Genomic DNA, 26,149 nt, shown 5'->3' on the forward strand with positions numbered 1-26,149 from the left:
CAGAACACAGAAGCAGAACTGCCCCTGGGCTTGCCTTGAGACATCTCCGGCCATGACCTGGAACGGACTATGGATTATCCCACCCATCTGAAACCAGGAGGGGTTGTGGGTTGGGTCTTCCCCTTTAAATTGAGAGCTGAACATTAAAGCTTGGGGCCTTGATCAGAGAACTTTGTCTTGGCCTCATCTCTTCTCTCCCTCCTTCCCGTTTCATTCCCAGCCCCCCTTTCAGGTGAACCCAGTTGACTTGTGGCCGAGGGCAGCTACACCTGCCCTCAGCACAAGCCATAATTATACCTCTATGTAGATGAAGTGTGGTGAACCAGAGGCCTAGGAGCCTGGTGATATTAGACACACAGCACCCACACACTACACACATGGAATACTGACCTACACACCAAGTACATATACATACAAACATACATGTACATGTGTATGAACAAGTACAGACCTTCACAAGCTCACATGTATTTCAACACACCTAGCTTGTGTAGCTAGCTGTTTCCTCCCTGCTATCCTCGCTGGGAACCACGGAACCCTCTGGATCATGCTGGGCCACATCAAGGGCCTGAGCTCAAGGCCTGGACTTCTTTTCTGTTGTTTATGTTGTGGTGTCATCTGGGCACGACATGATTATCACCACTGAGAAGCACAGCCACCATGGCTGCCCTCAGCAAAATAAGCAAAGCAGCCCAAGGATGGCTGGGTCTGTGGTAATGGTGGTGAGGCCATTAACATATTCTCATAATGAAAGTGGAATCACAGGATCCTTACCAGAGGTTCCAGCCACCATTTTCTTATGTCCTGGGCTGCACATGGTGTGTGTAAGTATACAGGAGGTGGAAGGTTGAGCCATCATAGCTAGCTTAGATTTTGTTCTTGTTTGTTGAGGCAGGATTTCTCTGTATAGCCCAGGCTGGCCTGGAAGTCAGAGATCTGTCTGCCTCCCCAGTGCTGAGATTAAGGCATTTGCCACTTATGTTCTTGGTGAGATCCCTGTCTTCTGTATTTGCCCACTATGTTAGCCTGCAGTGGGCAGGTATGAGTTCTGGAACATCCTGGTGTACATAATAAAAGCCTTTCTCACAAAATCAGAAATGCCATGCTATGAAGCTAGGTGGGTGTCTATAATTCCAGAACTCAGGAGGTTGAAGCGAGTTCCAGGCTAAATTAGGCTGCAGTGTGAAAAGTCTATCTCAAACAACAAAATCAGGCTGTGGATAAGTGATTTCAGGCTACATTATTATTATTATTATTTCTCTATTCATGCAAAGCTCTAAACCTGTGGCAGAAAATTCAACAGTGGATGAAGAAAGGGACCCATTGTCCCTGAGGTGACAATCGAATGAATTTGACAAAATGTCTCATGGTATGTTTCGATGCAGGTAGGTTTGATTTGACCTCAATAAAACATTGACTTCTGACCAATTTGAAAGTCAAATGAGCCGGGCGGCGATGGCGCACCTCTTTAGATCCATCCGGGAGGTAGGAGTAGGAGGATCTCAGAGTTCGAGGGCAGCCTGGTCACAGAGCGAGCTCTAGGACAGACAGGGCTACACGGAGAAACCCGGTCTCTTAAAAAAAAACAACCAAACAAACAAAAAGGTCAAAAGGCTGATGAGGAAGAAATTAGTGGCATAGAGAGGCCCAAAGTGAACACAAAACTAAAAACCGCCGGCAACTAACTCCATTGATTTGCCCAGAACAGCCGGCTCAAGTCTCTTTTTAAACCATCGAGTTGACAGAAGCCACGGTAAGTGCCTTGCTTCCGTCCGGGGTTGGTCGGGACGGTGCATTCCCTAGAATCCGGGCCGGAGCGACCGCAGCTCGGATCCATCAGATCTGCGGGTGCCCGGATACATCTGCGATGCCCTGCCGCACTGCTCACGCTGAGGCGACCCTGCAAACCTGGCGCTCAGCCGAAGGTCTAACCAGACCGGAAGAGAAGCCGCGCCTCGGGCTCGCGCACAGAGGCGGAAGTACCGCCTCGGAGGCCTCCCATGAGTCCTTGCAAAGCGCGACGTAGCCGGAAGCTGCTGGCGGCTGGTGGGGGGATCTGAGCGCCTAGTCCAGCTTGGCACCTCGGCCGGACCCGACCTCTGGGGCAGCAGGTGAGTTTGCGGCCAGGACACCGGCCATCCGCGGACCCTCAGTTCCTTGCCTTTCTGGCTCTCAGATTACCCCGTTCCTGGCCCTGTAATCCTCGATTCTGCGGCCCTAGGCCCCCGGTCCCCCAATACCACGACTGTCCGACGCCCCCGGTCTTCAGCCCTGACTTACTCCCCGGTTCCTCCCGCGTCCCCTACCTCCGATTCCCCAGCTTCCTGGCCCCGGGTTCCCCAGTCCTTCGACCCTTGACGTTCTTGTTTCTCGGACCCCCAAACTCCAGGATCCCAGTGTGCGGCCGTCCAGACCCCCCCGCCCCCGCCTCCGGGCCTCTGAGCCTTGCCGCTCGTCAGCTTAGCGGTTGCGCGGATCTCAGCTCTCTAGTCCGGAGCACTCTCGGACGCAGACTGGTTCTGCACTGCCCATTTGGCCGGGAAAGGGCCTCTGCCCTTCACTTTGAAAGAAGATTCTGTCCAGAGGTGCCGGTAAGCCAAGCTTCCTGTCCTCAGCTTGTTTACTCTTTCCCATCTTAGCCTTTGAAGTGAGTCCTCTGCCGAAGGAGGAAAAGCAAAACCACCCAACAACAGACTGCACAGGATCAGGCTTCCAAACTTTTTCTCACTTGTACCTGGGTATAGAAGAATATGCTGTGTTTGCCCTCTTAAGGCACCCACAAGTCAGAAATAATATACTCTGCTTCAGGCTTGGTATTTCTGCCGTGCAATGTTTACAGCATTGGAGCCATAACTATGGTCGTGGAGCCATAACTATGGTCGTGGAGCCATAACTATGGTCGTGGACAAGGTGATGATCTGATATCATCTGTTGTTCAGAGTGAGGAAGCATAACTTAGACATGGGTTCTTTGTGTTCCCTGAACGGTTTTTGGTCACCCATACTGTGTAGTCTTAGGGCCAAGCTACGTCCCCAGATGTCCCCTTTGACCTTAGATGTTCATCATGTCCCAGTTTAAGAACCAAATGTTCTCTAGTGTGACATGTAGCTTAATAAAGTTTGAAAATATCCTTATTTGCTTCATTATTTACTAGGTATGTCTGCTTGAAGGAAGAGTATTTTTTTTCATGTTTGATTCTACTAAGAATTCTTAAGCGTGGGTGATATGGATTACCAGGTAGGGGTGCTTGCCACAAGTTTGATCCTGGAACTCACTTGGTGGAAGGAGATAGACAGTTCCCACCTTTTAGGCTTCTAGGCATGCACTTGTGAGCCCACCCAAGAAAGAATTTTTTTTTTTTTTGAAAGAATTCTTGAGGCTTTTTTTTTTTTTTTCCACCACCTTTAATCCCAGCACTTGGGAGACAAGAGGTAGGCAGATCTCTGTGAGTTTGAGGCTAGCCTGATCTGCATAGTGAGTTCCAGGGCAGCCAAAGCTATGTGGAGAGACCCAGATGATGTGCTTTGCATATTTATTCGTATAGCTGAGAATGTCCTGCTTGATTTTACTCAGAGATCTAGAGTTGCCTTCGGTGCTGCTGACTTCCTGCCTTTGTTGGCCTCCGTGTGTAGTTGTAAGCCTCTGAGAGCAGCCATGGTGCTTTGGACACTGGGATTGAGTACAGAAATGTGCCATGATGGTCTTGGTGTCAACCGTTCATGTAGCAGCTAGAGAAGAATGCAGAGAGCTTTGGAACTCAGCTCTAGCTGTGTGTCTCCCCAAATGCTCTGAGCTGTCTGGGGGTGTGCATGAGTAGATGCCTAGGGTGCTCACTTCCTGAATGAGTCATGTGGAAATCTGCATTTCTGTGCTCACAGTTGTAGGATGCCACTCTAATACACGATTAATGCAGTAAAAGGAAGGTAGAATGAACTAGGACTTAGTTTCAAACAGCTACAGAAAGCAAATATTTTCTAACATCAGACAGACTGGGAGAGTCACGCTAAAACATAGTGTTTAAGATGTAGGAGGATTGGTGGGTTGAGAATCAAGATCCTTTACTGAACACCGTATTTCTGCAAACTTCAACTTAAAATGGAATGCAGGGTACAGGACAGAGGTGTTTTGACTTTTATGTAAACCTCATATTAATGCTCTGCCTATCTCATGAGTAGAAAGAATGGTCACTTTCAGTCTAACGGCAAGTTAAGTAGCAAGGTGATAACACTGGACACCTGCAGCTTCTGTCATACAGAGTCTTACTCTGTTGTTTGTATGTGTGTCACCCTACGAATGAGAGGAAACAGCATGGATCCATTGGGATGGATGAAAGACCTCACCTGACTGGTGGGCTGGAAGCCCAGGTCCTGCATCTAGTCCCCTCTGCTGGTGTGTGCCGTACCACTGGGATTAATTTATGTCCAACCTTATGGTTGGCACAGTTCGCTCCTCTGGGTTTATTTTCTTGGTCCTGAATTAAATGGACCACCAGTTAAAAGTCAAACATTGCTGAAACTGGCTGATATAGAGAAATGAATAGGGTCTAGGGAGACAGTTCTGTAGGTCAGAGCGCTTTCTGTGTACGCTTGAAGATCTGAGTGCAAATCCTTAGTAGGTACATAAAAGCAGGCATGGCTGCACATGTCTGTAACCTCCACTGTGGAAGATGGAGAGAGGAAGGTTCTGTGGAGCTTGCCCCCAGCCTCAGTATCCCAAGGGAATAGGTTGGAAATCTAGAGAAGACAACCTGTGTCCTCCTCTGCTCTCCACACATGTGTACACACACACTTGTGGGTGGATAGGTATACACGAAAAGAAGGAGGAGGAGACATGTAAAGGAAATGAGATTTTCATTTTAGCCGAGCCTCATTCCAGTCCTCACCAATGGCCCTGGGCAGGTGGTCTGCGTTTATTACTGTGTCCTGTGTCTACATTAACTTTTATCTGTCCAGATGTCCTCATAGAAGACCTATTTACAGACTGTCTTAACACTTAACACCATTATCAGGGATACTTCCTTGCTCCTTGCTGCAGCCTGAGGGCTTCCTACTTCCTACCCCAACTTGGAGAGCTGGGAGAGAAGTGTAGAGTTCAGAGAACCCTCCTTCATCAGGGTACAACTCTTTTAGGGGAAACAGATTGAGCAGCCAATCTTCATGGGTTTTATAAGGCTACTCCTTGTACGTTTTACTCCAAATAACAGAGCTTTTTATCAGTTATTCTGCCTGGTGGTACATAGTGGTTGAACTATTTTGTGGCGTTCCTGAGTACTTGACTGCTGGTTGTCCCTAAGGTGTCCCTCCTGACCGAGAAGAGCCTCCTTGGTAAATGGCTCCTGTACTGTGCAAGGCCACCACTGTCAGATCTTAGGAAGAAAACATTACATAATGTCACTACACTGCTGGTTCATTTTCTTTCTTGCAGAGAAACCCATTGTAAAGGTTTGTTTTCCTCCTTGCAGCACAATGGCCAGCCCAAGAACCAGAAAAGTTCTTAAGGAAGTTCGGGCACAGGATGAGAATAATGTGAGTTTGAACCTTTGGGTTGATGAGTGTCTTGATATCACATGCAGCTGTGGCTGTGTCCCTCCTGGGAGAGGCTGGTCATGGCACAGGGGAGCAGCTAGTAGTTCCTGGTGCTCACTAGTGTGGCTTGGGGAGTGGGATTTCTGTCACGCCACTCAGGTTGTGCTTGAGGATGCTTGGTCTCCTTTCTGAATGTATTTTTCATCAGAGGTTCTTTATTTTCATGCCACCTCCAGTGCTGTCCGAACCCACATCCTTTGACCAACCTGAGCAGCCTCATTAAGCCTGTGGGTACTAGCCCTTAGTTAGTCTGTGCACATGTGGCCTGCTCCTCTCTGCATCCTTTTGGGACATCAGTTGGGTCTTTGGGGTCTTAACTGTGCCCTGAGCTGCCTGGTGAGTTGGGTGTGCCCCCCCCCCCCCCTTGCAGGTTTGCTTTGAGTGTGGTGCATTCAATCCTCAGTGGGTCAGCGTGACTTATGGCATCTGGATCTGCCTGGAATGCTCTGGGAGACACCGTGGGCTTGGGGTGCACCTCAGGTCAGTGTCCTGCCACTTGGTCTCTGCACATCCTGCATCTGTCCTTCTTGCTGTGTTGTGGGGCCTGCTGCCCAAGTGCTGTCTGACAGGATATTAGAGGTCCTCACTCCACTGACACTAGCCACAGTTACCAGCTGCTATCCAGCTTGCCTCCATGAAGCTGCTTCTGGTTTTGCCTTGATACAGGAGGCACCTGTATCTAGCTCAGGATGTGATCTTGGGTTGAAGGCCAGTTGGGTCCCCTCGTGCTTGGTAATCAGATTAGATGTTTGGTTCTAGCTTCGTGCGCTCTGTCACGATGGACAAATGGAAGGACATTGAGCTGGAGAAGATGAAGGCTGGTGGGAATGCTAAGTTCCGAGAGTTCCTGGAGGCACAGGACGACTATGAGCCTAGCTGGTCACTGCAGGACAAGTACAGCAGCCGAGCTGCCGCGCTCTTTAGAGATAAGGTAAGGGCAGCCTGGCCGGCTCCACACAGAGAGCTGAACACATAGCACACTCTGATAGTGGCCAGATGGGGCTTCAGTGGCTTTGGGAGGCAGGTTTCTCTTCTCCTTTTTAACATCTATGGAGGCCAAGAACAGGCCAGGACAAGTGGCCCCTACTAACCCTGTGTCAGGCTCTTCCTGCCCAGAGGAAATGGCTTACAATCCAAGGAGGAGAGGGACAGTGACCATAGTGCCTTAGGATGGCTTAGCTGCAGACCCTCTGAGGATTTGGCCATCCTTAGATTGGGGGGGGGGGGGGTCAGATAAGTGAGTCCTTGTGCATCTGAAGTTGGAGCCACAGCTCACTGACACTTGCTCTCATCGTCATGGGAGCCCTGGTTCGTGGCTTGGTGGTGCTGGCTTATAAGGTTGAGTACATGGTCTATCTCCTCATGTCCTGTCTCATCCTGTTAGGTGGCTACTTTGGCAGAAGGTAAAGAATGGTCTCTGGAGTCATCGCCTGCACAGAACTGGACCCCACCTCAGCCCAAGACACTGCAGTTCACTGCCCACCGGTAGCTCCTCTGGCCTGCTGGTCAGACCTCAGCTTCACCCTCACGTTAGTGGTAGCTTAGGAACCCCATAGAAACCTCATTTCCTCTGTGGGAACAGCTCCAGTTGTGAACTATTCCCAGAGGTCAGAGAGAAAAGTAGCTTTTTAACATTTTTGAAACGATGTAAACTTGTAGTAAAAATTTACCCCAAATAAGAAATAGCATCTTGTCCTTGTTAGTTGCTAGCTCAGACGTCCGACCGCAGCAAACAGACCACTCCAGACCGTACGGTTCCAAGAGAGGGGGAAGTTTATTCAGGAGATAGGGCAAAGGTGGGGGGAAGAAGATGGAAGGATAAGAAGAGAGAGGAAGAGAAGTAGAGGCCGTGACCACGTGCAGAGAGAGGAAGGGAAGGGGGAGGGGACAGAGGCAAGAGGGTAAGAGTAAGAGAGTAAGAGAGAGAGGAGGGGGCAAGCAGCCACCTTTACAGTGGGTCAGGCCTACCTGGCTGTTGCCAGGTAACTGTGGGGGTGGAGTTTAGACAGAATACTAACAGTCCTATTCTCCAGAAGAGTTCCTCCTTCTTACAGGTGTATTACACAACCCTCTGGACAGTGCCGGTGGGTTGTGCTTTTTGCCTCATGTAGTTACTCTTCTGTGAGTTGTTGGCCACACTGTAGTATAGGCCCCAAGATGGCACAGGTCCCGGTTATACACACCAAGTTCCACTGTGTAGACTGTCCCCTTTGGATGCTGGTATAAGTGGGTGAGGCACAGGGGAAGACAGCACATCTTCCAGGTCCTGTAGAACATAACTAGGTCATAGCACCACTGATGACATAGCACCAGTGTGTTTCCCAATTCTGAACCCTGACTGCCTTTCCTTTCCTGGCAGCACCGGAATTCACTGTCAGCTGTTAGATCGATACACCAGACTTTAGCTGTGCCTGAGCTTAAGGGTCAGAGCTGGTACCTCTTTGACCCCAAATATGATTTGAAAGGTCCTTGTCACAGACTGTGTGGTTTCGTTTGGTGTGTAGAGGCCTTATTGACCTTTAACCTTCTATTTCAGACCCTCTGGCCAGCCACAGAATGCAACTGCTTCTGGGGACAAGGCTTTTGAAGATTGGCTGAATGATGACCTGGGTTCCTATCAGGGGTAAGGCCTCTCAAGCCACGGATAGCAGAAGGCAGTTGGGAACATCTTTGACAGGCCACCCTTCAGGGGTTTATTCCATTGGGTTGGGCTCTTTAGGGTAAGCTGGGCCTACTTCTGTATGTATCTGCAGCATGTGTAATCTGGGGTTCACTTGGGGCAAGCCCCAAGATGGCCTAGGTTTGAGTGGATATTTTGAATGTGGAGAAAAATCCAGTATTAAAGATGATGTATTTTCTTCCTGGAATTTATCTGGCCTGTAAGTGAGGCTTGATGTTTTCAGTAACCCCACTTACCAGGGGTTACAGGTCTTACTGTGCAACCTCAGATCATGTGGTAGAAAGTATTTGTATAGCTCCTGTGCCCATTGCCCAGAATACAGGGTGTCCTATGAGAGGGAAGGACATCTCTCCTAGTGACCAAGGTCTCACTGTTGAGGAGTGGCAAGGTTTGTGGCTGTGGCTGTGGCTGATGTCTGTGTCTATCTTCAGTGCTCAGGAGAATCGCTATGTGGGGTTTGGGAATACAGTGCCTCCTCAGAAGAGAGAAGACGACTTCCTCAACAACGCCATGTCATCTCTGTACTCGGTAAGAGGGCATAGGACCTGCGGAGTGCCTGCTGCCCCAGACATAGCCAAGTGGGTTATCCAATGCCAAGACAAGGAGGACCCTTCATGGGCATTTATGGGCAGTGTGGGTAGTCCTGGGGCACATATCTTTTGATCTGATTAAAGGCCTCTTCTTGTTTATCTTCTTTTTAAAAAATGGCCTTTTATTCATATCCCAAAGGGATTCAGCCACTTACTCTGTCCATAAAACACATATATGAAATTTACCAAAGTAGATTTCCTCAAAGAACTAAAGGTTTTCTATGGAGCTTGTCTTCCTCTTATCTCCAGGGTATATCCTGAGTCCAGCAGAAGGCTGACCCAGCCTTCTGGCCTGTGTTGGGTAAACTGACTCAGAAAGAGCGAGCAGAGGCTGCCCAAGGTTTTTTACATTCTACTGGGGTGTGTTGCTTGGGTTTGGGGGCATCTGTTTGCTTTCAAAGCAACTTGGAAGCTCCGGGTCTGAATTTCAGGTATGACATCCTAGGCTTGCTTTTCCAAGGAAACAAATGTTTAAGCTACTTTTGTTCGTTGCAGTGTTGTATTCTGTAGTAATCATAAATGCAAACACCCTGGAGGACTGGCAGGGGCTGCTCTAAGTGGGCTGGATGCTGAAAGTGAGAAGAAAGAGATTGTGGGACACACCGTTAGTCCCAGCACTCAGGAGTTGGAGGCATGGAGATCTCTTAAGTTCAAGACTAACCTGGTCTACAGAACAAGTTCTAGGACAGCCAGGGCTACATAGAGAAACTTATGTCTAAAAACAAAACAACAAACCTAATAAAAAAGAAGGCTTTTTATACCGACGATACCAGATCTTCAAAATAAGTATAACTAAGTGGGGCATAAGGAATAGACACTGTGAAAGGGGAAGAGTGTGAGCATCTGCTTTGCTGCTGTACATGCTCACTGCAGCCCAGACACACGGGTGGAAGAGCCTGAAGCCAGCCTGGGTTACCAGTGAGAACTTACCTGAAAAACTAGAGATTTGCTTACACCTGCCTTCTTTGTCCCTGAGGAATGTCACTGCAGTAGGACCATGGCAGCCATGGTCACTCTCCTGCCTTCACATGGGTTGTCTTTAGGGCAGAAAAGCAGGATGTTGTCGTAAGTCCTGTTGCTGTTATATAGTTCTTTCTCTTTTGCTTTTTGACAATTTATTTTGTAGACCAGACTGTCCTCAAACTCAGAGATTAATCTGCCTCTGCCTCCCAAGTGTGGGAATTAAAGGCATGCTATGCCATGTCAGGCCCTGTAGAGTTTTATGTCAAGCCCAGTATCATCATTTGGCATCTGTATTCCCTGTCTTCTGCTGATAACCTTTTTAAAAGGAAGATCCTTGAATATAGATGTCCTAAAGTGTAGTGGTTCGTCTACACTATATTGAGGAGTAAGGGAAAAGGCCAGCTTTGGTTTAAATGAGATGTTTCTGTATTGAAGTAGCTTTAGTTTACGTTGGAAAATATTGGTGAGGAGACAGCTGAACCTAGAGGAAGCTCTGTAGCCTCTGCTCACCTCTTCTGTTCCTCTGGGAGGCAAGAAGGAGGAAGGACAGACATGAGTACAAGCTGAGCTAACTCCCTTTTGGGACTGCCCAAGAGGCCTGGTAGCCATCCTGTGCTGTGGTTGTTAGTGTTTGAGTTCTTCCCCTTGGGAAGGACTGTGCTGTGTGCTGCAGCTGGCAAGGGGAGTGTGGATACTGTGGTACTTGGTTGCTTTTGGCTGGTCCACAAGAGCTGTGGAGGTATTTGAGGTGCCTTCTTTGGAGCCTTCCTGTGCTAAAGTGTCAAGACTGGCATACAGGCTCTAGAAAAGTCTCATCATTTCCTGTTGTTTTTTCAGGGCTGGAGCAGTTTTACCATTGGGGCAAGCAAGTTTGCGTCTGCAGCAAAGGAGGGTGTAAGTAACTGTGAGATGGATTTTGTCCACTCCAGGCCTGTGGCTCTGGGAGAAGGGTCCTGGGGTCCTTCAGGCAGATAAGCATGGGCCTTGTCCACTGCAGGATGGCCCAGGAACCCTTACTGTAGCAGAAGGTGTTTCTTTTTGTGTCAGGGACAAACTGCTTGCAGAGGCTGACTTACATTTCATGTGGGTGAATAGCTGATGAGTACCCTTGCTGGAATTTCTGTCTTTGGGTCTTCAGAGTAGTCTGGAAATAGTCTAGTTCCTCTTGCCCACCTTTACTTAGAATGAGAGGAGAACATGCAAGTGCTAGTTGAGATAGACAATGCTGCATGGGGAGCATGTCTGCCTCTGGCAATGGATGACCTGGCAGTCACTGATAGAAGAAGCCAGGAGGTGTATAGGCTTTGAGCCTGGGGCTGGGCTGTGTAACCATGGTATGAAGTGGAAGTTTGTACACTGGTCCAGAGGACTCAGACCAGCAGTGCCCAGAGCCATCCGAACAAGCTGGAAGCCTTGTATCTACCCTCCCTGTCCATTTGCTGTGCAGCAGTTACTGGCTGTTGACAAGGTGTTTTTCCTCATGTCTAATAAAGCTGGTGTTAGGGGAGATCTAATACCTTCCAGCTTGGGCATCTGTAGACAGGCCTACTTTTCATAAGCTGGGCACTATGATGTCCACATGTTTGACCAGGAGTGGCTGTTGTGCCCAAACATGTCCTACTCCCACCAGTTTATGGGCTTGTTACAGTGTCTGCTAAGCCAGACCTACCTGCAGCAACCTAGTCCCTTAGACCTGCCGTCAGGTTGATGCTGACTTCTGGGTGCTTGCCAGGAGTTCTGGAACTAACTCCACCTGGGCCCCATGTAGGTAAAGCCTATGGTCAGGGTCAAGACATTGACTTCAAAGTGCTGCTTTTGCTTTCCTTTTAGGCTACAAAATTTGGATCTCAAGCAAGTCAAAAGGTAAAAAGGAGAAGCTTCTAATCTCTTAGTCTTGCTGGGTGGTGATAGTGCAACACCGTTGATCCCAGCACCCAGGAGGCAGAGGCAGGCAGATCTCTGAGTTCAAGGTTAGCTTGGTCTACAGAGCTGGTTCTAGGACAGTCGGGGTTGCACAGAGAAACCCTGTTTTGAAAAATCAAAAAGAAAGGAAGGAAAAGCAAACAAAAACAAAAAGCAAACCCAGCAGCGTTAGTCTTGTGTGCAGTGTCTGGAAGTACCCTGGGCCGTGGCTCTCAGCCTCAGGCTCTTCCCCTGGACAGGTGTCACCACATCCTCACTTGGCAGCCTGACTTGTGTGGCTGGCACTTACAGTCTAGGGCTTGGCAGTTTATTTTTTTCCAGGCTGAGTATAATAGTTGCCATGCTTAGCGCTCTGGTCTCCATGGTGAGGTGGGAAGGACTTTAGGTCCTTGCGGCCTGCAGCACTCTGTTCCCGTACATGTCTCCCTCTCGGGGCCTCTCCAGCCCTGCATCTCTCGTATCCCACCTAGGAGAAGTCTTCCTGGCTTTGTCTCAGAGCTTCTGAGTTTGGATCACGCTCCTCAGGTGTATCATGGGGTGTGGATGAGTGTGATGAGTATGGAGCAGGGAAAGAACCATGCCAGGGCCCAGAACAGACTGGCATGGGCCTGCTGCAGGTAAAAAAAGTAGTCCAAGCTGGGTGTGGTAACACAACTGCAATCCCAGCCACCAGGCAGCTGGGGATTATTCAAGGACTGCATCATAAGACCCTTTTTATTGAAAAAAGAAAAAGAAAGGGCTAAGGTTAGGGGTGTGTCTCTGCCACTTCTGGGCATTGCTAATGCGACTCCCACACCTGCTCTTTCTCTGCCATCGTGCCTACTGGGTCAAGTTTTGGGGTTACAAGCAGCAGTCAGAGCCGGTAAAATCCTGTTTATGCTGGTGCATGCTGCCCTGTGTCTGTTGAGCATGCTTATTGCTCCTGGCTGTATCTCCCTTTCTGCTTGGGTCACCTGTGTGCTGCACTCACACCTTCTTGGCCTGCTGGTGCTGGAAGCTCATCTTTCCCAAGATCCACAGCCCGGGTGTTTCCTGGGCAGGGTCGTCGGCTCCATGAGCTCTGGAGACAGAGACTGCTTAGTTCAGTTTTCATTTCATGGCTTAATTATCCCAAACCATTATACCCTGCTGGAAAGGAGCCTGCCTATGTTAATGAATTATCTCCCTTCAAGCCTTCCATCGGGTCTTGCCTTGAGATGAAGGTCCAGGCAAGTCACATTCCGAGGTTGGCTCAAAGTTTCTTGGCCCTTAACATGATGGCACCAGGAGAGGCTGTGCCCCTTCTCGACTTCTCTTCCCCAACCTTTTCTGCATCCATCCACCAGCCTCCCATGCACACTTTGCCCCATGTAAGATTCAGTGCCTACTTGAGGAAACGGATGAAGAGTTGCCTGAGTTAGATCAGTGTCCATCCTCCTGATCTGTGGAGCAGAGCCAGAGCTACTTCCAGCATTGTGAGGAGCTCCCCTCATGAAACCTTGACTCCTCCATTCTGGTGTCACTTCTGTGACAGTGCTTCCCACATGGATCCACATCCCACTGCCTCTCTTTCTGTCGGCAAAGCTTGTGCTGTCCTGTGCTTACTGACCAGCAACTAATGTTGCTGTCTGCAGAGCTCACACAGCATCTCCTCCCACAGGCTTCAGAGTTGGGCCACAGCCTGAATGAGAATGTTCTCAAGCCCGCACAGGAGAAGGTATGGGTGGCACCAAAAATTAAGGTGCTTGTGTGTCTCACTGAGGCTCTTTACTTATCTGGGAAATGGGTATGTTGGGGATCAGCAACGTCTTGCCTCTAATTTTCTGTGGTCCAGATGGCCTTCCTGGTCAGTTCCCAAAGACATCCCAAGGGTGTCCTTGTCTTCTTTCTGTTTTACTTCAGTGACCAGGCCACAGGCCACTACTGATTATCTGCAGAAGGGTATCAGTCTTGGGAGGAGTCAGTAGTCCCCACCCTTCCTTGCAGCAGGAGTCCGGGCAGCAGTTGCCTTCTCTGGAGGGCAGAGTCTTGGTTTAATGAGGTTTTATGGAGCTGAAGCCAGATGGGCTCCTGGTAGAACTTGTGGAGCTTAATATGACAGGTCTTTGTGCACTCTGGCCTTTCAGTCTTCCTAACGATGCCCTTTAAATCGCACAGGTGAAGGAGGGAAGGATTTTTGATGATGTGTCCAGTGGGGTCTCTCAGTTGGCATCCAAGGTAGGGCTACCCTGCTGACTGCAGCACAGCCCAAGCCAGTCTCCATATTCCAGGCACAGAGCCCCACAGGGTCTCGGGCCAGCTGAGGCAGTGGCCACTGCCCTCTGGTTTCTGAGGGCTTGAGGAATATGGAAACAGCTTGGTTGTTGGGGACTTGCCAGCCACTAATCTGTGTTTCTTCTCTGTCTTGCTGCCATTGGCCTGTCCCTTGGTAAGTGCCATTGTCAGCTGTTGCTGGTCCTGTGACCTCAGGGCGGGGTGGGGGTGGGGGTGGGGTCATCAGGTTTTACAACACAACTGCAATAGAGGGTGTCTCTATGGCTTTCATTGCATTGTAGTAAAGACAAGGCCTGTAGTGGCCGCAGCTCTGAACATGTCTCAGGTGCTGTGACATCAGGAAGGCCATGCATGCCTTTCACTATGTATGTGGCATTGTCCCAACCATCACAGAAACCTCTTCTGCAGAGAAGGCAGAGAGATGCTTATGGCAAACTAAACAGACACCAGCTACTGTTCTTTAGCGCTGCTGCTGTGTTACTGTGCACAAGTGTGTTTGTATCTGTATGTGACACTCCTCCAAATTTTGTCTTAGCAGGGCAGCATTCATTTTTATTGATGTTTTAGAGCCAGAGGTGCTGTGTAGAGTGGGGTCCCAACCTGGTTTTCTGTCTCCTTCCAGGTCCAGGGAGTTGGCAGTAAGGGATGGCGTGATGTCACTACTTTCTTTTCTGGGAAAGCCGAAGACACTTCAGACAGGTAGTCCATGTCCTCACCCCAGGCCCTGGGTCCCTTGGGCTCCCTAAGAGAGAGCTGGTGGCCTGGCCCATTACCCTCTTTCCAGTGCGGGACATACAGTCCTTTACTAGAGGCACAGTGACTGCCGTCTCACTCCCACCACCAGGCCCCTGGATCATGGGCAGAAGCCTGCATCATCTTTCCCAGCACCCCAGTAAACACCCTGCAGTTTGATGGATGGGAATGAGGTAGCAAGGGACAATCCTTTCCTGAAGTTCCGTGTCCTCAGTACCAGGTTGGAGCCTTACCAAGGCCAAGTCACTCTCTCAAAGAGGAAGGTCCCTCATGTGGTGGGGTACTCAAGGGTGTCTACAAGCGTGTCTAGGAAGCTCTTGGAAAGACAGCAGCCTTTTCCTAGCCAGGAAGAGAGCATAGTGCTGTTACAGGCATTGGCCACACCTTAGTCAAATGTAGGCTGGGCTTGTGAAGCAATGAATGGGTCTTGTTCTAGAGAGCCCCTGAGACTTGAGCAGATTGGGCAGCTTGAGAAATACAGACAGCACAAGTGTCTTTCTATGACAACTATTGAGATTTTGTCCCTCTTTGTAATAGACCTTTAGAGGGCCACAGCTACCAGAACAGCAGCGGAGACAACTCTCAGAATAGCAACATAGACCAGAGCTTCTGGGAGACCTTCGGGAGTGCTGAGCCCCCCAAGGCCAAGTCCCCAAGCAGTGACAGCTGGACCTGCGCAGATGCCTCGACCGGGAGGAGGAGCTCGGACAGCTGGGACGTTTGGGGCTCAGGTTCCGCATCCAACAACAAGAACAGCAATAGCGATGGCTGGGAGAGCTGGGAGGGGGCCAGTGGGGAGGGCAGGGCCAAGGCCACCAAGAAGGCAGCCCCATCCACGGCTGATGAGGGCTGGGACAACCAGAACTGGTAGGAGCCTTGCTGCACCCTAGCCCAGCCCTGCTGGGAGACCTCTGTGTTTGCACTTTACCCTTCTTGTTCCTCCTTCATTTGACCTCAGTGTGAAGACAATGGCTCAGGCAGGACTTGAGTTGGTGCTGCCTGCCTGGTGTGGGGTGGCTTTCTCCTAGACCTCAGGGGACATGTCATTCACCTGCCTCTTGGGTCCTCTGAACAGCCTTCCTGGACTCTGGGTCCTTGGGACCCAGGCACTGTCTCTGCAGCCTAGCACAGCCTGGGACTGGAGCCCTGTGCAATGTCAGCCAAGCCAAACATCTGCTTTCGTTGAAATGTCTTTTTAAACTTGAAAGGTCTGCTAGTTCTTTCTTCTTGAAGAAAGTGCCTGGAGCCTTAAAGCTGGAATTGAAATGACAAAAGCAATACTGGAGCTCACACTGCCACCGACACCCTCACCTAAGTCCACAGCCTGTGGCCTGTGCTGTGAATAGCACTTTGTGACCCTCTGCCTTTCCTGCATCAGCCTGTCCAGCCCTCAGTTAAATGGGACAAACTCCACAGATGGCACTCAAAGCAGACTGGGCTCTGGCCCTCCTTGGACACCTGATTTGAACTTGGCCAGCCCTGGACAGCTCAGTCATGAGCAGAGGAGAGGAAAGGGGCTGGGAGCATTTTTAGTGTATCTGCGGCTTCCACCTGGTACAAGGGAGCCTGAGCATGGAGGGTGGGCTGAGGGGTAGACTGCCACTGCCAGGGTCAGGAGTCTTAATGGGGACCCTCTATCCTGGCAGAGCGCCTGTTAGTATTTGCCATGTATTGTGTCTGACAGCCTAGGCCTTCTCCCAGCCTGCTCAGGCTGCTCAGAGACACTTGGTCATGTCTCCCTCAGCATGCAGCTGTCCTTCCAGATGACCCCACTTCCCACCCTGTGGACTTTGTGGAACACTGCAGTTGAGACCTATGTGCTATCAGTGGTTGGTGTGACAGCCATTCCCTCCCAGAATTCCGTGACTGCTGTGTGTTGTGGCTGGAGAGACCAGCTGGGTCTCTGTCTCCTTAAACCCACTCCTGTCTGACCCTCAGTTTGACCAGCAGTGCATGACCTGACGTTCTGTGGTTGTGTGTCTGTCATGTTTGCTCCTGCTTTCTAGTGTTGAGCTGTCTGGGCTCTGAGGTTCCAGTGCTTGCCCCACCATGGGGGTTCATGGTTTTCTGCCGAGCTGTTAGGGCTTAAGTTTGGGGAGCCTTCCAGGGTTGCTTTGTTCTCAAGTGGACATGAAATCACTCAGTAGTCATCCAGTAGGACATCTCGGAGCTACGGAAGCAAGGGAGATACCCAGGGCTTGCATCTGACAGATTGACCACAGGTAGTTGAGATCAGAAGTCAGAGACCTGAGGTGAGAAGCCATGGGGTTGAGCAGCACACAGTCGAAAGTCAAGGAAGTCTGAACATGGAGGAAGGGCCCTCACTGAAACTGGTACATCTTCAGAATGAAGGAGTCCTTGATTTGGTGGACATAAGTTGACATAAGGGGAATGAAATCTATTGGTTCTGGTCTAGGAAGCTGCCTCCCTCAGGTCACTTGGGAGTGGCAGATGGCCCTAGCTACATATAGGCTTCTGGCTGGCACTATGTTGAGTAAATCAGGGACTGCACGTTTTGAGGCCTGTTTAACATAACATTCCCTCAAAGGACTGGGTGAGTGAAGCCTAGGGCGAGGACTATGTGGGGCCTTTCGCTGCTGCTTGCAGCCTGTATGTAGGGAACTTGTCAGTCTGTTCTATAAAAACAAACCCTGGAAAGCCCCTCTCGGGTATCTGTAAACAAACACATGGCAGGTACTGCTTGGGCTTCAGGGAGACCTGGTTGTAAGTCATACAGTCTGGGCCTAGGTGACCTGGCAAGAGGCTGATCAACCCTGGCTGGCAACGGTTAGTCAGGTAGCTAGGAAGGTGGGAAAGGAAAAGATACTGGTATTTTGGACTGGCTCTTGTCTTGCAGCTTGGTTGAACAGCCTTTCCTGGCCCATGTTAGTGGTCTGGGTGGTAGGCTTGTCTCCAGAGACTTCACATCCTGAGGGCAAGTCATGGCTTGGCCTCCGTCTTCTATCCTGGCTTTGGCCCAGAGATGTCCAGTGGGAAAGCATACAGCCTCCTGCATGTGGCCTGCAGAGGGGTTTGTCTGTGAGCGGCACTAAAGGGCCAAAGAGTTCTGATACTTCATGCTGCCTGGAAATGCTCTGGGAGCCCTTGTACCAGCCCAGTGGTCCTGCATCCTCTGTACCTAGCAATGGCAGGGTTTACTAGGAGCAGGCCCATGCCCACATTACTCTCACCAAGTGTCCTGGGTGGAGTTAGTACTTGTTTGGTTGAAATTGATCTGGGCCTCGCTCCGGATTTCCTGCCCCAAACGGCCAGACCAGGGGGAACTTTGGGTCAGCCCTGCTCCTTTGAAACCATTAAGACAGTGTTCTGAGTGTCTAATTCCGTGGCATCACACTTGCTCACTTGTACTGCTACTCCCATGTTAGTGCCCACTGTGTCAGGCTGTGGTCCAGGAGGAAGGTGAGCAGGCGCCAGGGCACTCCCTTCTGGTTTATTTTGCAGGGGTTATAGCATGGATCTCTGAGCATGGGGATGGATGTACACATGCCATTGCTAGGTACCGGGAAAGCAGGACCACTGGGCTGGCACAAGGGCTGCCAGGGCATTTCTAGGCAACAGGAGGCAGAAAGTACAGGATTGTGCACCCGAGAATCACAGAGGAGTGCTGAGCTGTGTGTGTATGCACACAGGTATTTCAAGGTTTCTGTGAGCTACAGCCACAGATGCATGTACCCAGAGATTACCAGGGCAACCTTTATCTGACCATGGGAGGGTCTACAGGGACTGTGACCCTCGGTCCCACATTGTGGGTTGGAACCCACATGTAGTTAAACACCAAACAGAGGCTGCACTGGACCCATGGGAACCCTAGAGTGGCTGGGTCTTGAGCCATGCCTTCAGGTAGGAGTAGGGCCTTTTATCCCTGGTCTGGTCTACTGGGTCACCTTGCCAAGAGTTACAGGGTGAGACCATGGGGGGTTTCAGGGTAGATCAGGAGTGATTCATTGAGAGCAGGGCTTTCCTACCCTAGGCAGACTGGAGCGGCTCAGGAAGGTGTCAGCAGTGTGGGCATGGGCCTGCTCCTAGTTCTAGGGCAGACAAGAAGAGGAGGAATAGAGGTTGCAAACCCCAGCCCCTAGTGATTTGTAGTCTAAATGATCCTTCCCCCAAATAGACTGGTCAGACTCCTAATGCCCAGCACCCAGGACTACACACACACTGGCCTTTATTCTCAAGAAGCTTCTGGGACCTCTGTGGGACAGACAGTCCTCCACTACCCCTGGTGGGATTCCCATTACACTGTGAAATGGGTCCTTTGTGCTGGGACCACCATCTCATTGCAAACAAGCCCCAAGCAGCAGCAGATGGGAGGGAGGGGGTAAGACTTAAGGGCGGGCCTAGTGGTGACATCAGGGAAGGAAGCCTTTTCTAAGCTCCAGCCTTGTCACAGCAAGACCAAGAGGCATTGGAAAGTGAGGGACGCTATCCTTGGAGCAGGAGGTTAGTGACTCGTTTATGTTCCTGGGGTCAGGTGCATAAGGGGGCTGCCAGCGAATCCACTGGGGAAAGATTGGGGAAAGTACTAAGGCCCCATAACAAGGGACCGAGTGCAACCTGGAGACCTGAGCATTCTTTCCGCATCCTATGAGGGTTTCAGATGACACTTGGAACCGAAGATAAAAAGGGCTGGTCGACAGCAGAGGAGAGCTTATGATCATCAGCTGTGACCACCTTGGCCATGAGGTGGGGGGGGGGGTCTGGCCTCAGAACGAGTCTAAGAAGGCAGGGTATTTCTGTGGCACTTTGTAGGCAGATGGGGCAGTGGCCCATAGCACTGACACCTTAGTTCAAATTCTCTGGATGGATGCATATATACACGGTAGAGCAGTGGTCCTCAATTTTTCTAGTGCTGTGGCCCTTTAAAAAGTTCATGTTGTGGTGACCCTCAATTATGAAATTATTTTGTTGCTACTTCATAACTTTGCTACTGTTATAATGTAAATATCTGTGTTTTCCAATGATCTTGGGTGATCTCTGTGAAAAGGTCACTAGATGCCACCCCTGACACAAAGGGATCACAACTCACAGGTCAACTGCTGTTCTAGGTTGTATCAGCCTGCAGCCTTCCTACTGGTATGGGTTCTGCTCACAGAGCTGCCATCTCTGCAGAGGGTAACCTTAGGTATACAGGAAATTAGGTGCTTTGTACAGTGGAGTGGAGATCTGGGTTCCTCAGGCTCACAAATTCCAGACTGGGTCATGCTTGTGCTCCCTCCTCCAAAATGCCACCCCTAGGTAGTGGACTCTACCTCATTGGCCTCTCTTTCAAGCCTTGTCTCCTAACTTCTGAGAGGTCCCAGGGGTTCCCCAATTCTTTCATCCCTACTGCGCCTGCTTCTGTTCTAATCATAATTTGGTCTCACATGTCCCTTTCGCTTGAGGGCAAACCACTGAATGTGATGACTTTGGTGGTAGGAATTTATCCAAACCAATCCCAGATACCATGGGATTGTGGGGCTGCTGGGGCCTTGAGGTCTTGTTACTCTGGTGATCCCCACTGTGTCTATTGTGGCTGTGAACACCAGAAGGGGCATGGGCAGATGTGCTGGACTGTACCCTGTTCGGGGTCAATTGGCTCCCTGCAGGAGGGTACATGGAGTACACTAGGAGGTTGTGCAGCTAAGGGTCCTTTGTTCAGTGAGATGCCTCAGCATGGCTTCAGCGCTGGTCTTAGCTCCTCAGTCTTCATCAACATCTTCATAATGACAAGCCATAGGCCTTTGGGCATCACACATGTCTGTAGGGACATCCTGCTGGTCCGTGGGAATGGATGGAGAACTTGCTTTCTGGTCAGGGACGGGGCAGGCGGTTCCATAAGTGGTGAAGGGCTTTGACCTCTTCTCCCACAGGCTGCTCAGTATGGGCCTCCAAGGCTCCTACCTCCGCTTCTGCCTCTGGATGTTCTTGGGCACCACGTTGGCACTGGGGCAGGGACAAGGTAAGGAGGCAATGCCCCCACTGCCTGCAGGAGGAACTCTGCTACAAGCCTCTGACTTGCCATAACAGGCATTTCCCCATAGAGTAAATGCTAACCTGAGAGCTGTTGCAGCAACAGGCAAGCTGGTGGAGCAGAGAGAAGCCTCACTCTCAGCTTTTGCTTTGACTTTTGACCTTGTGGCCTTAAGCCTTGACCTTTGACCTTGTGGCCTTTCAGCCTTGCTTAGTGAGGCTTTTTTTGTCTGGGTTATTTCAAGATCACTGGCATACTCCAAATTTGGTCCTGTATCCATGCTTTGCTTAGTTATTCTGTAAATTTCAATGTGGTTTCAGACACTACATGCACGGCTTAATAGAAATCAATACACCTGCCTCCTCCCTCCCAAGAAGAAAAAGCCTTCCTACACTGTCTTAGAAGGGTGATGCATCTCTCTTCTCTGTACATGTCTTGGGACAAGAGTTTCCATCTGATCCCTTCCTATTTGGCCATTCCAGGCTTCCCCTGGGAAAGTCTCCCTTAGCATTTCACTGATTTCCAAGGGATATATACACACAGGACTTGGGGATGGTCTGTGTTGCAGACTCCTTCCTGTGGAGCTGCTGGCTCAGATGGGTCCCGGGAAGGCATGTTTCTGTGTTCCCATAGCCTTCACACTCATGGCCATATCTAGCTCTCAGGAACAATATGTGTGTTCCTCATGACACCTGACTGGTTTGAATCTGTTTCTCATCCAAGTTAAAAAACATCTCTTCCTACCACACTATCCACGGCACTGTCGGTGGTTCCAACTCAGGTTTGTCTGGAGCCCAACAGACTTTATTTCCCAGCATGTCCTCTTATTCAGGGAGGTGACTGCCACATGGCCAAGTCTTGCAGCTCCCTTTGTTCAGACAGAGGAACCCCAAGGTAGGGTTTGTAGGCTGAGGTTTTGATTAGAAGGAAGGCTTTGCTGTATGAATAACTTAGAGTGATTCTGCAATACCCACAAATACTCTTCCCCCAGCTCAAGTCTCAGCATGACAGGCTACCCATGCATGGCTGGGTTGGGCTGTGGCCTCAGAGACCAGTTGAGAGGTGCAGCTGAGGTTAGGGAGGGGAGCATGTGCCTGTACTGTTTCTGAGATGGAAGTTCTAAAAGCCCCTAACACACTGAGGGAGAAAAACAGAAGGCTCTTTATGGGCAAGAGTGGGGACCCATGCTCACAGCTGGCCTGTCAGAACCCCCACCTCATCCTGACACATTCCTGCCTTTCAGTAGGTCACAGAGAGCAGCCAAGCCCATCCGGAAAGAGATCATTCTGAATGAGTCATTGTGTCTATCCCAGGCACCCTCAGTCTTTGCCTGTCTCTCTGTGCCCCAGCACATGGTGAGGAGACTAGAGGAGGCCTCTGTCCCCATTTTCCAAAAATAGCTGTCTGCAGCAGAGTCCGGAAGCTTTCTGGGAGGTCAGCACAGGCCCTATGGTCTCCCTCATCCCCATTGACCATGGATTTCCCCTCCTTCATGACAGGATTACCCTGTCTTTGTTTCTTTTCCTTTTGCTGTGGCATAATGCTGACAAAAGCAACTTAAGGGGAAAGGGATTATTTTAGTTCGTGGATCAAGGTATAATCCGTGATAGCAGGAAAGCCAAGGTACAGCCAGTCACACTGAATCCGCCGCCAGAAAGCAAAAAGTCATGAATACTAGCGCTCGACTCACTACCTCAGTTTCTCATAGCCCCTGCCAAGGGAATTGCCCCATCTACAATTAAAATGTATCTCTCCACATTGTTAATGTCAGTTAACAAAATCAAAATAATCCTCCCCCACAGGCATCCTCAGAGTCTGATATCCCAGGTGATTTTAGATTCTCTGAAGCCAACAGTACCAGCCATCACACTGCCATTCCTAGTTTGAGAGCTAAAACTTGGTCATGCATCCCACGCACACCCACATTATACCCAGGTGTACAGAGACACACCATGTGCCATCACCATAGTTCCAGCTGAGGTCCTACATCCAATCTGCCCACAAGGGATGCATCAACCTAGCATGACCTTGGCAGCTTCGATGTGTGTGTGTGTCCGCGTGCACGTGCGCGTGCATGTGCGGCTGCACAGCTGCTTCTACATCCCCCTTGAGACTAGGAGACCCAAGGCAGCTGCCAAGGCCCTGGGCTTTATCTCTGCACCTTCAGTCATCACAGGGCAGACATGGCCTTTCTGGGTGCTGATGTGATCCTCCTTTGCAGTTGTGGAATTAGACTCCTTCCTCCTGAAGCTACCAGTGTGGCCTTGTCATCGAAGATCACAAGGAAGTGGGATCTTCATGAGGCCACAGACTCTAAAGACACCTAGGTGGGGCTATATCCCTCCATACCTCTTAGGGAAAGCCTTCTTCTGGCTGCAGGAGGTAGTCAGTTGGTCACTGGTAAGTCTGTCTTACACCCCAACTTCCAATCCTGTTGTTACAGTAAGTAGCCGTCTGAGGCTGGCAATACTGCCTGAGGACCAGCTGCAGATGAAGTGGAGGGAGACAGAGGGAAGTGGCCTTGGCTACTTGGTGCAGGTGGCACCTATGGCAGGTATGGAGAGCTTGTGTCTCCCTGTTAGGCTTTCTCTCCTCTTTCCTCTATTAGGGCTGTTAGAAATGGGTCTATGGTCTCAAGAAAATGACCACACAATCCAGAGTTTTTATTCTGGATTTTGACAAAGCACAACGTTTTACTTCTGCAGAATGGTGTGTGGCTAAGCTTAAGCAAGCAAGTAAGTGGGCACACCCAGTCAGAGGTCCCAGTGTGGTTTTGTTCCTAATTGCAGAAGTCATGTACTTTGTTCTGAGTGATCAGAGCTAGGTCTCACATTCTTACATGTTGGCTAATTTAAAGCTACATAGTTGATGAGCCAAGAGCAGGATGTAACCTTAGCACAAATTTAGATCTTAGAAAAATACTGAAGGTGTAGACTGGGACTCCCCACCCCCGCCCCCATATGTCTTTTAAAGATGGAATCTCCTTTGTCTCATTAACACTGTGATATAAAAGACAGTGCATATCATTTCCATCTTCTTCAGGACCAAGGCTTTCCACTCGAATAAAGTTGTGGGACTGAGTTCACACCGTCTGTAGAATTCACTGAGCCTGCTCCAGCCAGCTGCTTCTCGCACCATCCTTGGCAGAGCTATTTCTATCATTTCTGAGTTCCTTTCCTCAATCACATGGAGCAGATGCAGTTGGAGAGGCCTCTGTATTCTGTACCCACCGTGAATACACACAGAAGGTGGCAAGAATGGCCGGGATCCTGCAGGCAGTGAACATGTGAGAAGGGAGAGTGCCCCAACCCCAGTTAGCCCTCCAGTTACAGGGACAGGGCCTTGATAACAAGCTGGCTGTGGCAAGGTCACACCTATAGTCTAATACTTCAGAGACTGGGGCAAGAGGATCCCCTGTTCAAGACCATCCTGAGCTACACAGACGCTGCATTTATTTTTTCTGTTGCTTAGAGGACGATTAATAGCTTCAGTTCCATAAGCTCAAAAACAAACAAACAAACAAACAAACAAACGTAGGGTTGGGGATGTGGCTCAGTGCTAACATTTGTCCAGCATGTGCAAGGCCTGGAATGAGTGAGCCCCAGTATTGAAAAAGGAACAACAACAACAAAAACCTAAGAATTAAGCATCCATATTGCTATATAGAACAGAAAAGCAAATTCAGATAGACTAGAAGAAAATGATAGAAAAAAGAATAAATTAGAAAAATAAAAAGAACATAGCAAAGTGAATCCATAAAGCTAAAACTTATAAAATACCAGTATAATGGCTTCTAGAGGGATATTGACCAGAGCATTCTTTTTAGCCAGTGTGACATTCTGTCTTTTTTAAACATTGTCTTTTCCGTCTTCTTTTAAATTGAGATAGAGTCTCACTGCATAGCTCAGGCTAGACTTGAACTCAATTATTCTCCTGTTTCGCCTGCTGCATGCTTGGATGTCAGGCCTGTGCCAGCACATCCAGCTCGAGCCCGTCTGCTCCTGCTATAACATTATTTTAAACAACAGAAGCTTGTCGGTGGTCTGGGACTCCCTGCTTGGCCTCTGCCTACTGTTGGACTAGGTGAAGGTCTAGGGACTGCCTGCTGTGCAGAAACAGTGTTCTGTTCCTCCTGGGTGGGAATCGTTTTTATTCCTTGTTGTCGAAGCTCTGTGAGCATGTCCCTAAGTCTAGATAGCTCTCCTAGATCCATTACAAGGTCACTTCTGACACCCCCCCACCTGCCCTCGGATGGGGAACAGAGTTCCTTTGGAATCACATGATTTTCGTTTTGTTCTGTTCTGAGACAGGGTTTCATTGTATGTCCCTGGCCAGCCTGGAGGTTGCTCTGTCGATGAGACTAGCCTTGAACTTTCAGAAATCTGCCTGCCTCTGCCTCTAGAGTGATGGAATGAAAGGATTGTACTGCCAGGCCTGGCTATGACTGTTTTTTAATGCTGGAATCTGTCCTTATCTTAGATGACAGCATTCCAAGGAAGGAAAGGCGGCCATTCTCCCGCAAGACAGGTTCTGTCACAAAGGAGAGACTTCTTTTGGCTCCCAGAGATTCTTTCCCTTTTTCATGCCTTGTTCTCCCATCTGACATTTGTCCTGTCCCCTTCCCTGCCCTCAACAGGGTTTGGTTTGGATGATTTCTTATATTATGAACACAATCCATGTGTAATGCACATATCCATATGCACACACATTCATGTACATGTATACCCATATAGCACCCATGCATGCAGGACACTTAACTCACATATACACACATGTATTTTTTGCATATGTGCATGCAAAGCACACATGCAGTGCACTTACACCTATCCACATGTACATGCATATATGAATACTACCTGAGGATACATGCATGCAGCACACACGTTCATACACTCCATGCATACATATGTACGCAGACACGCACAACACACACATACAAACATCCACACATATCCACATGTATACATATGCTCACCCCACATAGTCCATATGCAGTGATACATGCACAAACACGAATGGCATACGCACATTGACATGGATACACACCAACCCACATGTATGCACTCACGTATAATAACCAGCAGCCTCAACAACTCTCCACCACCACCTAGGGGACTTGGAGCAGGAGCTGATACTGACCACCAAGACCCCCAAGGCCACCGTGGGTGGCCTGAGCCCTTCCAAGAGCTACACTGTGCAGATCTTCGAGCTCACTGACTCTGGGCCTGTCTTGCTGGCACGAAGGGAGTTTGTGAGTAAGTCCTCCTGCACCAGGCAGGGGTGGATTTGGTTGGAAGGCCTCTGGCGCGTGCCCTAAAGCACTTTGCCTGTGAAGTGGTTGGGTCTTTTTCATTTTTCCCCCCATGAGGCAGACAGCAAGTCTGTGGATTTGCCTTCCAGGAAGTGCATAAACCCCTAAACTCCAAGCCCC

The 26,149-nt window shown here is 49.7% G+C and overlaps 2 protein-coding genes across 8 annotated transcripts in view; both read left to right on the plus strand.

Moving 5' to 3' along the window:
* Nucleotides 1–1,956: 1,956 nt before the first annotated feature.
* Nucleotides 1,957–16,709, plus strand: Arfgap1 (ARF GTPase activating protein 1). 7 transcript variants are annotated; one of them, XM_034496655.2, is made up of 15 exons: nt 1,957–2,111; nt 2,390–2,591; nt 5,462–5,525; nt 5,956–6,065; nt 6,345–6,516; nt 6,970–7,070; nt 8,122–8,208; nt 8,697–8,793; nt 10,656–10,712; nt 11,649–11,681; nt 12,574–12,603; nt 13,381–13,437; nt 13,878–13,937; nt 14,617–14,693; nt 15,285–16,709. In XM_034496655.2, the coding sequence occupies exons 3-15, from the start codon at nt 5,466–5,468 to the stop codon at nt 15,616–15,618; spliced, it is 1,275 nt and encodes a 424-aa protein (XP_034352546.1). In that variant the 5' UTR covers nt 1,957–2,111; nt 2,390–2,591; nt 5,462–5,465; the 3' UTR covers nt 15,619–16,709. The 7 variants fall into 7 exon arrangements, with proteins under 7 accessions (XP_034352546.1, XP_034352548.1, XP_034352547.1 ...); XM_034496657.2 differs by lacking the exon at nt 13,878–13,937 and having other exon boundaries at nt 14,623–14,693; XM_034496656.2 differs by lacking the exon at nt 12,574–12,603.
* A 145-nt stretch (nt 16,710–16,854) lies between these two features.
* The window catches only part of Col20a1 (collagen type XX alpha 1 chain), a 39,775-nt gene continuing 30,480 nt past the window's right edge, over nt 16,855–26,149 (plus strand). The window contains exons 1-3 of the mRNA XM_076930388.1: nt 16,855–20,706; nt 23,162–23,272; nt 25,830–25,973. Of these exons, the coding sequence (XP_076786503.1) occupies nt 20,628–20,706; nt 23,162–23,272; nt 25,830–25,973 (334 nt within the window). The 5' untranslated portion in view covers nt 16,855–20,627. The remainder of the gene's footprint in view (nt 20,707–23,161; nt 23,273–25,829; nt 25,974–26,149) is intronic.

This window comes from Arvicanthis niloticus, chromosome 2 (genome assembly GCF_011762505.2).
Source record: "Arvicanthis niloticus isolate mArvNil1 chromosome 2, mArvNil1.pat.X, whole genome shotgun sequence".
Classification (NCBI taxonomy): Eukaryota; Metazoa; Chordata; class Mammalia; order Rodentia; family Muridae; genus Arvicanthis; species Arvicanthis niloticus.

What these genes read in the sequence shown, in the direction of transcription:
- Arfgap1 (XM_034496655.2), top strand. Translation starts at nt 5,466, where the DNA reads ATGGCCAGCCCAAGAACCAGAAAAGTTCTTAAGGAAGTTCGGGCACAG. An exon ending in GGGCTTGGGGTGCACCTCAG is followed by an intron (nt 6,066 to 6,344) that starts GTCAGTGTCCTG and finishes GTTTGGTTCTAG; the next exon opens with CTTCGTGCGCTCTGTCACGA. An exon ending in CCGCGCTCTTTAGAGATAAG is followed by an intron (nt 6,517 to 6,969) that starts GTAAGGGCAGCC and finishes TCATCCTGTTAG; the next exon opens with GTGGCTACTTTGGCAGAAGG.